The 15,242-nt window shown below is 53.7% G+C and overlaps 1 protein-coding gene across 1 annotated transcript; it reads left to right on the forward strand.

Annotated features, from left to right (window-relative positions):
- Positions 1–10,193: 10,193 nt before the first annotated feature.
- GASK1A (golgi associated kinase 1A) lies at positions 10,194–14,942 on the forward strand. Its single transcript, XM_061373180.1, has 5 exons — positions 10,194–10,300; positions 10,819–11,662; positions 13,735–13,857; positions 14,117–14,220; positions 14,725–14,942. The coding sequence occupies exons 1-5, from the start codon at positions 10,194–10,196 to the stop codon at positions 14,933–14,935; spliced, it is 1,389 nt and encodes a 462-aa protein (XP_061229164.1). The 3' UTR covers positions 14,936–14,942.
- The last annotated feature ends 300 nt before the right edge of the window (positions 14,943–15,242 follow it).

Below are 15,242 nucleotides of genomic sequence, written 5' to 3' on the forward strand. Positions count from 1 at the left end.
GCCAGGGATGGAGCATTTACCGACATGTCCAATGCTGGTGTGCCCAGGACAGCCAAGGGGGCCAGGGAGCTTGGCAGCAGCAATGGGAGGATGCAGGGCTTGGTTTCTGTACCCTTTCCTCATGCCCAAGGGTGGTGTAAAGAGGGGCATGCTGAAACTAAAATCATAGAATCATAGAATAGTTAGGGTTGGAAAGGACCTTAAGATCATCAAGTTCCAACCGCCCTGCCATGGGCAGGGACACCTCACACTAAACCATATTACCCGAGACTCACTGCTTTTGTGTGTAACCTTAATTCCACTTCTGCAGTTTTGAGTAGCAATGAAAGGGGTTGGGAGATGCACCATATTAAATATAACATGCACTCAATGAAGCCAGGCACTGGTTGAGGTGGTTGCACAGGTCGGGTTTCCTCCTGTCCCCAGCCTGGGCTAGTGGGAGCTGAAGTCACTGTCAGGCTGGGGCAGTTGGTGGCATCCCCATCCCCAGGGACTGATGGGTTTTGCTTGGCTGCAGCCCTGGGCTGGAAGGGGAAGGTTATATCAAAACTAACTGCTTTGTAGCATGGCAGCTGCCTGTATGCCCTGCTTGGCCATGGAGGGCTGGTGGAATGCATTGCTTTGCAAAGTGATGCCTCCAGCCCCTCTTCTCCCATAGATCTGAGGAAATGGCATTCAGGATGCATGCTATAACTGGGTGCTAGTGTGGGGGGAGCTGCACTGGCCAAGCACTGGAGGTCACGGCTCTCCTGCCTGCCCTGGAAAAGCGGTCACCTGAGCACCCTAAAAACGGCTTTAACACATGGGTGCCTTTTAAGCAGGTAAGAGATGTCCCAGGCACCGATGTGGCGCAGCTCTTTGCTGGGCTGGCATGAAAGCAAAGCAAAGCGAAGCTACCAAACCCCTGCAAGGGGTATTTGTTTCTTCAGGCACCCGTGAGCAGAGCTGTGATTCGCTTTCCCGGCTCCGGGACCAACGTGGTCCCTGGGGCTCTGCCTGTCCCTCCGCTTGGCTGGCACCGGGTCAGTGTGCGCAGAGCGGCACATGTGCCTCCAGCCGCCTTTACCTGCGCCTCCAGGCGCAAACCAGCCCTCGGGATGACAAAAAGATGGAGGAAAAAAAGCATCAAGAAGGGCTTTTATTGTGAAAAAGAGACTCTGCAAGAGCCCGTTCCCCCCTTCCCAGCCTCCCCGCTCCCCTCCCCATAGGGAGGTGGGTCTGGGATGAGGCAGAGTTTGAAAACTCGCAGCTGAAGTGGGCTGTGCGCGCTGCCCGCATGTCAGCCCTGTGGCAGCGCCAGTGGGGCAACAGGGGTTGCGGAGGGCCGTGGGGAGCAGGCAGCCCCTTGCCATGGTGAATGGCTTGGGGAGAGGAGGCTGCGGGATTTATTGCCCTCAGTGTTGCTGCTTTCTGAACGGTTGTGTTTTTGGGGGGGGGCTGGTGCCCCATGGCAGTGCCACAGGCGGCTGGCACCCGGCGAGGAGCAGCGCTGTGAGACATGGTAGGACTGAGGGGTTTCCTTGCCGGGCTGGCAGTGGGAGGTGATGCTGCGTCTGCTCAGGGCCACCAACCCCGTGAGATGAGGTGCAAGGCCATGGCCTGGCTGCCTCTGTTGCGGGGGGAAAGTCTAGTGGGATGCCTCCGAGAGTATGGGCACTGTGAGGGAAGCAAGGCACAGACCCGCTCCAGCGTGTGTCTGTCCTTCATAGCACTAAGGGTGGACAAAGGAGGTTGTAAGGATGTGTGTAAAGACAGTGCTTGGGGCTGCTGTAGCTGAAGGCACTGCTGTTGGCCAGGGAGGCAATTAGTTTCCTCAGCCAAAACCCATCTTTTTTAAGAGGCCGGGTGGCATCGCTTCAGGTAGGCAAAGAGCGTGGGGCAAAGGCAGCGCAGTGCAAATAGAAAGCACAAAGATCCCATCAGTCTTCACAATGCACAGCACTCTCATCAAAACCAGCCACTTTGGCAAGGGAAAACTCCCCTCCTCCCCCTAAGAAACGTTGCATTTCTCTGGCATCAGCAGATTTCCCTGCATCCGCAGCGTGTTCCAAACCTTAGGGTGGTTTTTCATGTCTGGGTTTTGCGCTCAAGTTTGGGCTGTCCCTTGGCGATCAGATTCCAGATCCATCTGAGCAGACACAAGCCAGCTGAGCTGGGATGGGGACCCCACCACTCCCGTTACTGCTGTGCCACCCAGGGATCTGCAGCAGGGCCAGGGTCTCTGCCTCTGCTTCACCACCTCAGCCCTTGCGAAGCTGGCATGGGGCAGGAATTGCAGACGTGTCTGATGAATGAGCCTGGTGCCGCTGCCAGGAACCGGTGCTTTGGTGTCAGTTATGTTGTGTTCTGAATGCTTTTGTGTCCTCAGAAGTGTGGTGATGACTCAGAGCATCCCTGGGAGCACTGGGGCAGTGCCAGCCTTCACCAGAGCAGGAGCGTATGTATGCGGGGCACTAATGTCGTGCTTTATACTTTCTGTCCTACACTTTGCATAGGCTGTCTTGAGTTTCTTACTTAATGGACTTTAGCAGCAGGATAAATAGACAAGGCTTTGGCTCCTGTCACCCATTTTAGGGCTGGAGATAGCTACTCCCTATCAGAGGAAAACAGAAGGCAGCTCTCCGTGCACCAGCTTTCATTTGCAGTAATGCTTTCCTGTACGAGCCTTCACTATGAAGCCTTTCAAAGAGTCTATAGTCTGTGGCGTGGTCTCCCCTCTGAGAGCACGGTATTCCATTTTTGCCAGGGGTTCCGTTTTGCTTTGGTAAGGGAAGGTCTGCTTCTGCAGTCCTTTCCCCTTTGTGAGCTCCCGTATTGGTTGCTTTGATTTCACCTGGGTCATCCGGGTTTGCCCTGGGCACCTGTAGGCAGGGCAGCGATGGTCATGAGGAATAAACTCAGGCTTGCCCCAAGCTCGTTGTCTCATTGCTTCATTTACAGCAAAGCCCTAAGCAGAATGCTCCAGGCAATCTCTGACTCCTTTCAACATCACCAGGACGGTGACCACTTGCAGAGAGCCAGAGGGATCCCCGCTGTTAGGATGGAGCATGGTGCTTGCAGCCGGCTGCTTGTCGGATCTGGATGCTGTACGTGCCTGACCTGCAGGAGCAGTGAGCGCTGGGGGATGACTGCATTGCAGAAACATCTCCTTTATTCTGGTTTCAAACCCTGCCAGCGAGTCATTTCCAACCCCGCTGTCATTCGCCTACTATGAGGCAGCCAGAATAAGAGGGGCTGATTACACTTTATTAATCCTCTGGCATAGGTGCCAGATGCCTTAATTCCCCCTTCTGTTTCAAAGGCTTAATATCTCCAGTCCATCTGCAGCTATTTGCCTTGCCCTGATGGAAAAGCCCCTGTTTTGGAGCCAGGCTTGATGCTTATACAGTGTTTGCTCCAGGGGGTTCACTGGGTGAAGGGGAAGCAGGCTGGAGGGTTGCAAGCTTCACCAAGAATGGGGTCTGCAGGACACAGGGGCAATCACAGCCAAGCAGTGAGCAGCTTTCCTCCCCTTTTTTCCCCTTTAAGAAGAGGAAAACAGGGTTATAACAGGGTTCTCTTCCTGCAGCAGAGGCCACAGCTTGCATGAGCAGCTCTGTTCTGAAGAAAGCCCGCAGGGCTGAAAAGCCCTGCTGTCCTCTTCATTCCTTTGCTTTGGAATCCCACAAATGCGCTTTCCATGCTCTCCAGGAAGGGAACAATCCTGACAGCCAGCTCAGGGAAACCCAACCAGACAACTTGGGCAACCTGTGCTGAGATGCCAACGAGGGAATCCAGTGCTGCTCCTCACCAACAGCCTGAAGTGGGTTTTGCAAGCCCCTGATGGGCATCAAACAGGCACCCCTGTGCCCTGGTGCTGATCCAGTGGTCAGTAATGAAAATAATGGATCAGAATCCTGTCCCCTTCCCAAAGGTAGGAAAAAATGTGACCCCCCCAGTACAACAGCTAAAACGGGACTGGGTGCCAACGTGTGTAAGCGTATTCTAGCGGCTTTCCAGGCACTCACCAGCAGCACTGTAAAACTCATCAAGAGGGATAGGAAACCAAACGTGATCTTATTTAAAGGTTGATTCTGTTTGAATGCGTTCCTCCCATATTAAATGCAGCCCAGAGCATGCTGCAAAAGGATGTGGGTTTCTGGCCCTTCTGCTCCTTGCTGCTGCTATGTGTGGAGGAGCCCAGGCAGTGTAATCCCATGGGGGATGGAGGCCAAATCTGGTGAGTGGTGCAGGAGTACAGCAAGAGACACTACTGGGGTAAAGGGGTTTGCGAGGAAGGGGATCCAGAGGTTCTGGATCTGACTTTCCCCAGTTTGGGAATCCCACAGGAGGCATCAGCGTGAGCCATTGGTTGTGGCTGGAAACAAAGCCCTGTGGACTGACCAGAGCTATCTATTCCCAAGTGTTACAGGGAACAAAGCATTTTGGTTTTTGCAGAAGAAATCCAGGCATTTCGAGGCAGTTTGTGTGTGGGACTTGAAGGGAAGGAGTCCAGCCACAGGCTGCTGCCCTCCTCCAAAGCATCCTCTGCACAACCTCTCCCGAACAAAGGCAAGCCTGTTCAAAACGAACGGGGGCATGAGGCACAGATGTTGCACAAAGGCAAGCCACATCTGTTTCGCCGGGGAAGGGGCCCCCTTCTTGCTGTTTCAGCAGGCAGATGGGAAAGCTGCTCTGCAAACCTCCGGAGCTGAGCGCAACAGGCTGGCTTAGAAACTGGGATGAAGGGAAGGGGGAATCCTGCACAGCAGCAAGGGAGCAATGGCTGCCCCAAACCACTGCTCTCCCTCCTTTCATCCCTGCCAGGATTCCTAGCTTGTGCTTGTCTCACGTAGGGGTGAGGGCTGGAGGAATGAGCAGAGAGGAGGGAAGGTGAGAAGGACCTCCCTAGTGATGCTAGTAGGACAGTCGTGTATTCAGGGCTGCTTGGATCCTAGCTGTCTCCTGTGAACACGAAGGTGCTGTTTTGGGTCTGTAGTGATCTGGATGATGTGGGTGCAGGGTGATATCGCTTAACATAATAAGGCTTTTAGTGGTGAAAGGTGATGGAGGTGTTTGCACATGTAACTAGAGCAACCCTGGGCATCTCCTGCAAGACAGCCAGCAATCTCATAGGAGATGTGTCACCAAGAAGCAGAAGATCCAGCTAAGAGTCTGCAGTAAATGTCCTGACTCTGAACTTAAATAGGAGAAAGATAAGGCTTTTGAAAGCTTTTAGTTTGCTTGCTTTAAGCAGAAGTATGGCATCCTGGAGACTGTTTATTTTTGTGGTGCTTTATGTTGTCTTATGGGATTAATACGGAAAGGTCCTGAGCTGCGCTGATCACAAAGCTCCCTGTCCATCCCTCACAGAGCTGAGTGTTAACTTCCTGCAAGCTGTAAGATTTACAGAGGGGAAGCAAGGAGAATTATGAATCTCTCCTTTTTCTCAGTGAAAATCACAAGATTTAGGGGTAGGGACAGAGCACAGGAAAAGCAAGGCCCTGCTGGTACCCTGCAGGGCTTTCATCTATCCCAGGTCTTTCGTAAAGATGCTGAGCAGGACATTTGGGATGCTGAGCAGGATTTGGGATGACATTTGTGATGCTGGGAGCCTTGCCGCTCCTGTAGGCTCCTCCTGGGCAGGGGTTACGAGCCCTTGTTTTGGCTGTACTTGTTTGGTCCACAGCTGAGCTGTAACCAGCCGGCGCAGTGGGAAAGGCACTGTCACATACAAGGGCTGGGGTTTTCTCATTGCTAAGAGCAGTTTCCAGCAGTGGCTGAAGGTTTTGTTCAGAACGGCGTTTTGGGTGATGGAGCGGATGAGAAGAGGCTGTGCTCTGTGGCTGGGCAGAGAAACACCTCCCAAACCCAGGAACAGTGAGTCTGGGTGAGGGGGATCGAGCAAGGAGGGGGACGCCTCACACCTGAGGAGCAAAAAGCTCAAGGGGCTCATGCCAAAGACACCAGGTTGTGACTACAGAACTGTGGAGCTCGAGGGTTTTGGGGTTCCTATAGTTTGCTGCCCCAAGGGAAGAGCTGTGAAGGCAGCATTATCTCACAAGCTAAAGGAAGCACGTTGACACCATCCCTTCACAGTCAGTGCTCAGAGTGAAGGGTACCAACAGCGTTTCACCCCTTTCTGCTGGAGCATCGTCCTGTGCTCTTGCAAACCGTGCTTGTCTCACAGTTAGGCTATAAATGGTCTCCTTGAGGCTTTGCACACTGTCCAGAGTTTAGCAAAGTACAGCATGTTATAGGGTTTCACCCTGGGCAATTTAACTTGGTTTTGGACATGCTGGTGGGAAGGTTTGTGCGCCAGCTACAAGGACTTTGCTGACTTTGCAGGGAAGGACCCAGCACCATGTGCTGATGCATCACTTTCCATTGCCCAGTGCTTGCTGTGACTTCCTTGCCATGCAATCTGTGGGAGCACAGACAAAGCTGGTGCAGGTCTGCTAGGAATTACAGCCCCTTTGATGGATCGTGAGGCCGGGTGAAGGGCCATCCATTCCTCATGCCCTGTGGTTATCCGGGTGCAGGTGGGTGCTGGTGGGACCTGGTGCTGTCCCATGTGCTGGGTGTGCAGCAGTTGGACCTGCCCTCCTGGGCAGCCACTCTGAGCCGGGGCTCCCTTTGAGGCTGGCAGTCATCATTTAATAGCTGTCTTTAGTAGATTCTCACTGCAGGCCATCTATCTTCCCTGAGCAGGATGATGTAGGAAGGTACTTAAGCACTTGAATGATGGACAACGCACGCTGCCAAGGATTTCCTTCTGCTCAGGCTTGCCCGGAATCAACCCAGAGGCAGAGCTTTTGTCTCCTTCCATATCCTCAACCTGGTTATGGGTCCCCAGCAGTGAGCTTAGCCCATGTGCCATGCCCTGGACAACACCAAAGGGAAGAGGCTGCTCCCCTCCCGGATCCGGTTGATGCACCAGCTCTCAGCCTCTCTCCCTGATGCATCACAAGGCTCTGGAGACGTTCCCGGAGGTGGGGGGCAGCCAGAGGAGCTTTCCCAGTTGCTTTTCAGACGCTCTTTGTTAACACTGGTCACGGTGGGCTGCGTCTCCTATTGCCTGGACAGCTTTGCGGTTCATCGGGCGGGCAGCGAGTGTAAGTGCAGCTCTGTGTGTTCCACCTCCCATGCAAATGATGCCCTGCGCTGCGTGCATCCAGGTAAAGGCACGTTCCTGCTTATAACCTGCTCACTGGTGGCCTTTGGCAAAGTCCTCTGAGCTCAAGAGGCCAAGAGGGACGTGTCCATGGCCAAGGCATCCTGGTTGGGCACCTCACTGGGATGGTGGGATTTACTGCTGGAGAGGTCTGGCAGTGCTGGTGCAGGGCCAGGAGCACTCCTTTAGATACCAGAGGAAAGCAGGGATCCATTCCCGTTTTAAAGGCCACGTATTTCCAGGGCATCTTTCTGGGTTTAGGGCTGTTTCTCTTGCATTCCTGGATAATGAAGTTTGGGGTTTGTTTTTCTTTTATTTCAAGCTCAGCAAAGCCAATTTGATGCACTTTGAAAAGAAATTGAAAACAGGCGTCTCTGCTCCAGATTCTGCCAAGGTTCAAGCATCCCGGGAATACAATGTCAAGGATAACCCCACCCCCAACCACAGCTTTATCCCAGATGGCCAGGCTGCACAGGCTCTCCACTGTGCCTTCAGGAGCCCATTCATGCTCTATGTCCCCCTGACGAGCAAGGATATACATGATTTACTTACTGGCATCCTGGAACAAGCAGTACCTCTCTTAAGCCTTTTTATGGGCTTTGCCTGTAGCTTTCCCACTGGGAAACGGATCCGATTTCTGGTGAAGACGTGCTGTACTGTCAGTCTGTCTGGCAAAGCAGAGCTCTATGCATGGTTTGCATTTGGGGCTGAATGGAAGCCATAGCTTGACCTGCAGCATGAGCTCAGAGAAAGTCTCCATGGAAAAGTATTTATCCTGGGCTTGTCAATAGAGCTTTATGTGCACGGTGTTCAATCATTAGGTTACTTGCAATATCGACTGTCAGAAATAACACAGGGGCTGTCCTTGGGCTTTGCTTCTTTCTCCTTATAGTCGATGTGGCAGGGAAAGCCTGAGCAGTGCTGGGGAAGGGAGCCTGCGGTGGTGGGGGAGAAATGAAGCTCTAATTTATGGTGCCCAGACCCAAGCTCACTGTCAAAACAAGGCAGGGTGGGTTTGGACAATAATGGTTCCTTAACCACTTGGGCTGTGAGCTGACTTGACATTAAAACCCCAGCCATCATTGCCAACCATTTGGCACCCACTGCTTTCCAGCTGTGGATTAAAAAGGATTTTCCCTGCAGTATTTCCAAGGCTCCTGCGTGGTCCCCTGCCAGGACACTTGGAGTTTTTAGGCTCTTTCCATGCCCAGGGATGCAGTAAGTGACCAAAAAGTTATTATCAGGTGGATAACAGCAGCGATCACCCCACGAATCCTCTGTGCAGAGGAAGAGGGCTGTGGGTGATTTTGGTGAGAGCAATGTGGGTCGTGTCTCTCAAAGGGATGGGATGGGGGAGGCAATGGAAAAGGTTGCCCATGGAAGCAGGGAAGGGAGCTTGGCTGGATGCAGATGGGAGGACTGAGATTTAGTTAACCCTGCCCATGGAGATGAACTCCATAGATGTCATTGCAGTGAATTCAGCCTGCTTTGAGGCTGGAGGGGACTGAAGCACTTACAGTGGGGACTTGAAAGGAGTATGGGTATCAGGGTATCAGGACCTGACATTCTTACCCACAGAGTTATTTTACTGTGGTTATACTAGGATTTAGACATTGCACCTCCCTTAAACTCTTGCTCAGGATGCCAGACCTGCATTGGGGCTGCTTGGGAACAAGCTTGTGTCTGCGTTCTGCAAGACTTGCTTAAAATCCAGGACACAAAGGTTTTGGGTAGCTGGGCTCGGGCGCTGCCTGTGTTGGTTGGTGTTGGCTGTGGTTCCATGACAAATCATTATCCCATCCAAGGGGAGCATTGCAACCAGCCACTTGGCAGAAGTCCTGCTGCCCCTTGGGGCTGCTCAGGGGGTGTTCGTGCTCACCCCCGGACCAGAAAGGGGCCTAAAGCAGTAACTGGGACAGGACATCACTCTCTGAACAGACTCATCCTGGACTAACTCCTTTTCACTTTGGGGTTTAAGGGAGAGCTAAATCAGAGGGTGCCCTGGCAGGTCCCAAAGCCCTGTAACAGGCAGAGGCCAGTGTCAGCGATGGGTGAGCGCAGAATTCGGCCTGGAGGATGTGTTTTGCTGCATTACATTGCATTTCTGGGAGAGAAACAGTAACCTGAGAGCTGTAAAGCTGAATCACTCCAAGTGCACCATCACTTGTTCTTATGAACTGCAGTAAATCTGCCCAGTCCTTGGAGGAAAACCCCCATGGCTGCTGCCAGTGAGTTGGTGGCTTTGTGGCTCCTCTTCATCACCTTGGCTCTGTAGTAGTGCCTTTGGGAGAGATGCGGCTCCCCATCATGGGGCCACCCTGCGGTGAGGGCATGAAACCTGATGGATTTAGGATGCTGCTGGATCAGCTTAGGAAGGGGCTCACATGCTGCATGCAGGTGCTTGGGGCTGGAGTCGTGCTGGTGGCGGGTCCCTGCAGCCAGCAGGAACCTGCAGTCCGAAAAGCCCCATGGCTGGAAGTGCTTCTGCTCATCCAGCTGCTTTCTGGAAGTCATTCCGGCTGCTGGCTCTCACCTCCCTCCCATCCCTCCCTAGCGTTTCAGCTCCTATTTTCCAAGCTTTTCCTCTCACAAACAATCTCCTACCCCTCCTTTGGCACTGTGCTGCCTGCCATGGATGTAGTTCTGCTTCCAAGATAAATAATGGCAGAAAAATGTATCCCCGTGGACGTTCCCTTGACTTCCAGAGTGGGTTCGAGCCACTTGGAAATGCCTCTTGTGCAGCAGAAAAACAGCACCAAGGTACCTTTTGCTGCTCCAGCCCAAGCCTGGGTGGATGTGGCACGGGCACGGATGTGGTCTGGGGATGGGGTGGGCTGGGAGGTTCTCTGGGTCCTGCCCCATCTCTTCCCTCCACCTCACCCTGAAAGGGAGGGTCCTGTGCCCCAGTGCTCTGTGCATGGGATTGCTTTCAGCCAAAGGGGAGATAGGAGGTTAGCAATGCAGGAAACACGCACAGTATTTGCACACAACTGCCTTTCCAGCTTATATAGTTTTTATAAGCCTCTACAGATTATAAAGCATGAGTAAAAGGAAGGAGGAGGAGAGCTATGTGTATGAAGATACGTACATCAGAACGTGGCAGTACTGGTCTAAAGGTGGTTCCTTACTGCAGGACATCAGAATATGGTAGGTTTCAGAAGGAGCACTTTGCATTCTAGGCTGTCACAGCTCCTGACTGGTGGTTGGAGCTGCCTGGATTTGCTGGGTGCAATGATGGGTATTGCTCCAGAGGCTGTGTCTCAGCACGCACCGAGATGTCCTGCAAAGGAAGGCATGGGGATCCAGTGTGCAACCGGGATAGGAACCACTGAGGGTACCCAGAGTAAGGTCTGAAGATAAAAATCTCTTAGGAACTGGGAAATGTTTGCATCCAGCCAGGAATCTGCTCTGGTTTTGTCAAGGTTTTTTTACTCTTTTTCATTTCTTGAGTCTTTAAAGCAAAATATCTGACCATGAAGAATTCATTGCCTGTAAGGTTGTCCTGTACATCAGTGCTGCAGACATGGCAATATCTGCGGTGGGTCTGCCAGTGTTCTGACTGGCTTCCAAAAGGACTGCTGCTGATTTATAGCACAAAAGAAAGCCCATCAAGCTTATTGACAGCTCTGCTTGCAGTGTGGACATCCTAACCCATAAACCTCAAGGGGACCCCTGGTAACGCTCTCTCTTTCCCTACAGGTGCAGCGACCATGGAGAAGGACGGGGCTGAAGCCCCCTGCCCCGGCAGCCCTCGCCGTGCTGCTGGCCCTGGCCCTGCTGGCCCTTGCCCGCCTTCCCCCCCCTCCACACCACTCCCCACACCCGCTGCCAGCATCATCCCCCCCAGCCCCATGGCGGGAGGTGGCTGCCCCCCTATCCAGGGGACGAGCCCCCAGTGGAAGGGTCCCTGTACCCTCCCCTGGCCTGCGGCAGGACCAGCCCCCTGGCCGGGGCAGGAGGAGGCGGCGGCGGGGGGCAGCAGGGGATGCTCCCCCATGGCTCTCTGATGATGACCTCCAGAAGATGCAGCTCCTGGCCAGGGGGCGGGTGGTGTCCAAAACCCGCATCCCAGCCCACGGGCAGGTCCTGCGAGTGGGACTGCGGGCCATAGGGGATGCTGAAGGGGACAGCTCGCCAGGAAGGGACTGCCAGGACGGGCGCTGTGGGCTCATCAAGCGCCCCGGGGACCTCTACGAGGTGCTGGCTTTCCACCTGGACAGGGTGCTGGGGCTGAACCGCAGCCTGCCCGCCGTGGCCCGGCGCTTCACCAGCCACCTCCTGCCCTACAGCTACACCGACGGCTCCCCAAGACCCATCATCTGGTGGGCACCTGACCTCCAGCACCTAGAGGATGCCAACAACGACCAGAACTCCTGCGCCCTGGGGTGGCTGCAGTACCAGGAGATGCTGCGGCCCCACGGGCCAATGCCAGCGACTCGGGATGCTCCCTGCTCCAGCATCCCACGTGGCGAGTGGAGCCGCCTGGCCCTCTTCGACTTCCTCCTCCAGGTAGGGCTGGGGTGATGGAGACTCCCATCCCTCTGGCTGTGCCCCCCTGTGTGCCTGCCTTGTGTGACTGTGGGCTCCTCTGCGGGGTAGCACAGGGCTTTGGGGATGTGTTTTTACTCATTCGGTAACAGGGAGCAGCAGAGCTTTGTGCAGAAGCAATCATGGTCCATGCTTGGGACTTGCAGGGGAAACACAGGGAGGTTTTGGATGCAGCAAGTCTGCTCTTACATGGACGAGCTTTCTCCCATCACAGCTCTATTGGCTCTGCCTCACATGGATGCCAGCAGCAGCCTGGCGTGGGGCATTCCTGGGGACAAGCAGTGTGTTCTGCATCAGATCCAACTCCAGGGATGTGCTGCTGGTGCTGGAAATCAAGAGCTCTGCACCTTCATATGGCATTACCTTCGTCCTCCTTCTCCTCCTTGGCTTTAATAGTGCTTAATCTTCTGTCTGGAAAATCATACCCTGCTGCTGTGAGGGATTAGGGCAGCATCCCAGGGAGTTATCATTTCTTGGAGGGCAGCTGTGAGGAGGCAAAAGTGATTTCTATGGAAGAAAGCCTCTTTGGGTACCTTTGGGCTGGAGCTTTGGTTATCAGACAAGGGGGAAATGCCTGAAAGGGCAAGTATTAAAATACAGAAAAAGTGAAGAAAAGCCTGCCCAAAACTGTTAAAATTTGTGCTCCCTTTATTCTATCTCCTTTTTCTTTGGCAAAGCCTGGCCATTAATCTTTACAGCCTCAGACTGTGGCTGGCAGAGGTGGAGCAGTGCTGGAACAGCCAGAGAAATGAGATCAGCCAACCCCTTTCCCTTCCCCAGGCCAAAATTCCATCAAGTGCTATGGAAAGGCTGAGTCTCCAGGAGAAAGTGTCTGGGTTTAAGGAACCTTTCCTCTGTGGGGCTGAAGCAGAAGCAGCACAATGATAAATCCAAGGGCAATCCGCTGGTTTTCCTCAATAGCTCCAATGGGATCCTCCCATGTGGAAGAGTCAGGTAAAGAGGCACCAAGTCAGCAGGATGTGAAATAGCAGCTGACAGAAATGGCTTTAACCTCTCAGAGCTCTGGCTGGGGAAGGAGATGCTGCGAGCTTGGAGCCCTGCTGTACGCTGGCATTGAAGTCTTGGTTGTTTTCTTCAACCAGTCTTGAAACTGGGCTGCTTCTGTATGGGTTTCTCTTGGTGTTGGCCACAAGGGAGCATCCCTCTTGGTGCAAAGCTTTATGGAGGCAGAACACTGAGCCCCATGGAAAGGAGGCAGCTGCTGGTGGCTTTGTCCTGCATTTCAAAGGGCAAAAAAGAAGGCATTGACTCCAAAGCTCTGCAGCTGCATCCATACCCTGTTGGACCTAAGGGGATGCTCTGGTGTGGCTGAGCTTTGTGTGGGTCCCAGCTGGGGCTGAAGGTGAGCTTCTCATGGGGTTTGAGCTCGGGTGAGAGAAAGTGTGGCTCACGTATTTGTGTTCTAGCAGCAAGACCTAATGACCCATTCGTTAGAGCCATTTAGGCTCTGATGAGGGAAAGAGCAGGCTCTGTGTAACACAGACTGCTTTTCCCCTTTTCCATCTATCCATTTGTCTTTCCATTAAGAGCTGCTCAGGTAGGGATAGATGAAAGGGCAGATATGTGACTGCAGCCAGATGAAACCATCATCCAGTGCACCAAGACTTGGCCTGAGGAAAGTACATCTTTTTGAGGTTCCAAAACCTAGGTTTCCTTGGCTGCTTTTGGGTTTTGGGTGTTCTCTTTACATTCATTGCCGTGCACATCTTCCCTTGGTTTCAGCTGGAAGCACAACCCATTTACGCTGTGCAAGTATGGAGTGTGGAAGTGGGGGTGCAGAACGTGTCTGAATTGCACTGGGAAAGCCTGCCTCTTCTCCAAGCCAAAGGGGTTTGCAAGGCAGCTCAGCTTCTGAATGCTTCCCTGACACTTTCTCATTCCATTTGATGTCTACTGAGGATTCTTAGATCCTTTTCATTTTCCTTGGAGCAAGGGAAGTTCAAAACTGGGTCTCCCCATCCCGAACACGCAATGTCCAGTTTGGCACTCACATCCCAACGTGTCTCCTGCAGGTTCATGACCGCCTGGACCGCTACTGCTGTGGATTTCAACCCGAACCCTCTGAGCCCTGCGTGGAGGAGATGCTCCATGAGAAGTGCCGAAACCCAGCGGAGCTGGTCCTGGTGCACATCCTGGTATGGTCCCCCGGTCCCCAGGGGCTGCTCTGGGGCTAAGATGAAGGAGATGCTTTTAGGACTGAAGTGGCAGCAAAGGGGATGCAGGTCCCATAGTGATGCTGGGTCTGTAATGGGTCCTGGTCACGAAGGGACCTGGGCTTTGGCAGCTGCTGGCCCCCAGATGCTCCCAGGGTTTCTCAATGCATTAAGAATCAGCCTAACCCCCCACACTGATGGTTTCCTGCAGTAAGTGAACTTCTTCCCATCCCACTGTCAGGTCCGGAGGAGCGCGCCGTCCCGCCTGGTGTTCATTGACAACGCAGGCAAGCCACAGCACCCCGAGGAGAAGCTCAACTTCAGGCTCCTGCAAGGCATAGACAGGTAGGAAGGGTGAAGTGCACCCTCCTGGGGGCACATCCCGGGGGAAGGCTGAGCTTGCACATGCAGGATGGACAGCAGCTCCATGTACCCCACTAGCCTAACCCATCACACGTGCCCCTGCTCTGAAAGCAGCTCTTTACCCTGCTCTGGGTGGCTGAAGGCAGTCTCCAAAGCCTATTTCTCCCTCTCTAACTGGCAGCTGCACAAAAATGATGAATATTCAGCTATTTTAGTATTATTTGTGTCATTACCTATCAGGCATTTTGGCACACTGTATAGGCCCCTTGATTTGGAGCTTGTTTGGATCCATCTCTGATGGAGCTGTTCTGCACATTCGTCATGGGCAGAGTTTGAAGGAGGAAGGCTCCTCATCCCGTGTTCCTCTGGGTGGAGATGCGTTCCTTGAAGCACCGGGTGACATCTGCTTGGCTGCTGCCCTCTTCCCACCTCATCCTCCCCTGGGTAACCCCTTCTCTCCATCTCTGTTCTGCTCCTGCACTGCAGCTTCCCTGCGGCGGCCGTGGCCACGCTGCGGTCGGGCAGGTTGCAGAGCCTGCTGCTGCAGTCACTGCGTGTGGACCGGGAGCTCTGGGAGAGCCAGGGTGGTGCCGAGGGCCTGAGGCCCCTGCTCCGGACCATCGACAGGCGGGCACGCATCCTGCTGCGGCACATCCGGGAGCACAGCCTGACCGTGTTCGAGGACCCGCCGTGCTGAGCCGAGCGCCAGCGGTGATGGATGCGCCTCACTGTGGGTGATGTGACACTGGGTGCGGGTGCTTGGGTCTCCAAAAGGTGTTTCCCACCTCCTCGTAGGATGCCCTGGAGAAGGAGACTGGATCGCAGGGAGTAAGAAAGAGGAGGAGGAGACATCTGAAACATCCCACAACTGCTTAGGAAAGGCAACTGTTGTCAAGTAATGGTCCAAGCACGGATTTTCAACTGAACGGCACATTCATGGGATTTTTTGGGGTGCCTTCACCCCCTACCCCAGCAGCTTTGAACACCAGAGGCTCAGACAGTTA

This window comes from Neopsephotus bourkii, unplaced genomic scaffold (genome assembly GCF_033783945.1).
Source record: "Neopsephotus bourkii isolate Nb327-2 ecotype Australia unplaced genomic scaffold, CSIRO-AGI_Nbou_v1 NB_1629, whole genome shotgun sequence".
Classification (NCBI taxonomy): domain Eukaryota; kingdom Metazoa; phylum Chordata; class Aves; order Psittaciformes; family Psittacidae; genus Neopsephotus; species Neopsephotus bourkii.

Excerpts from the sequence above, each read along its gene's own strand:
- GASK1A (XM_061373180.1), top strand. The coding sequence starts at position 10,194 with ATGAGTAAAAGGAAGGAGGAGGAGAGCTATGTGTATGAAGATACGTAC. Across the intron at positions 13,858-14,116 it reads TGGTCCTGGTGCACATCCTG|GTCCGGAGGAGCGCGCCGTC; the intron begins GTATGGTCCCCC and ends TCCCACTGTCAG. Across the intron at positions 14,221-14,724 it reads CTCCTGCAAGGCATAGACAG|CTTCCCTGCGGCGGCCGTGG; the intron begins GTAGGAAGGGTG and ends CCTGCACTGCAG.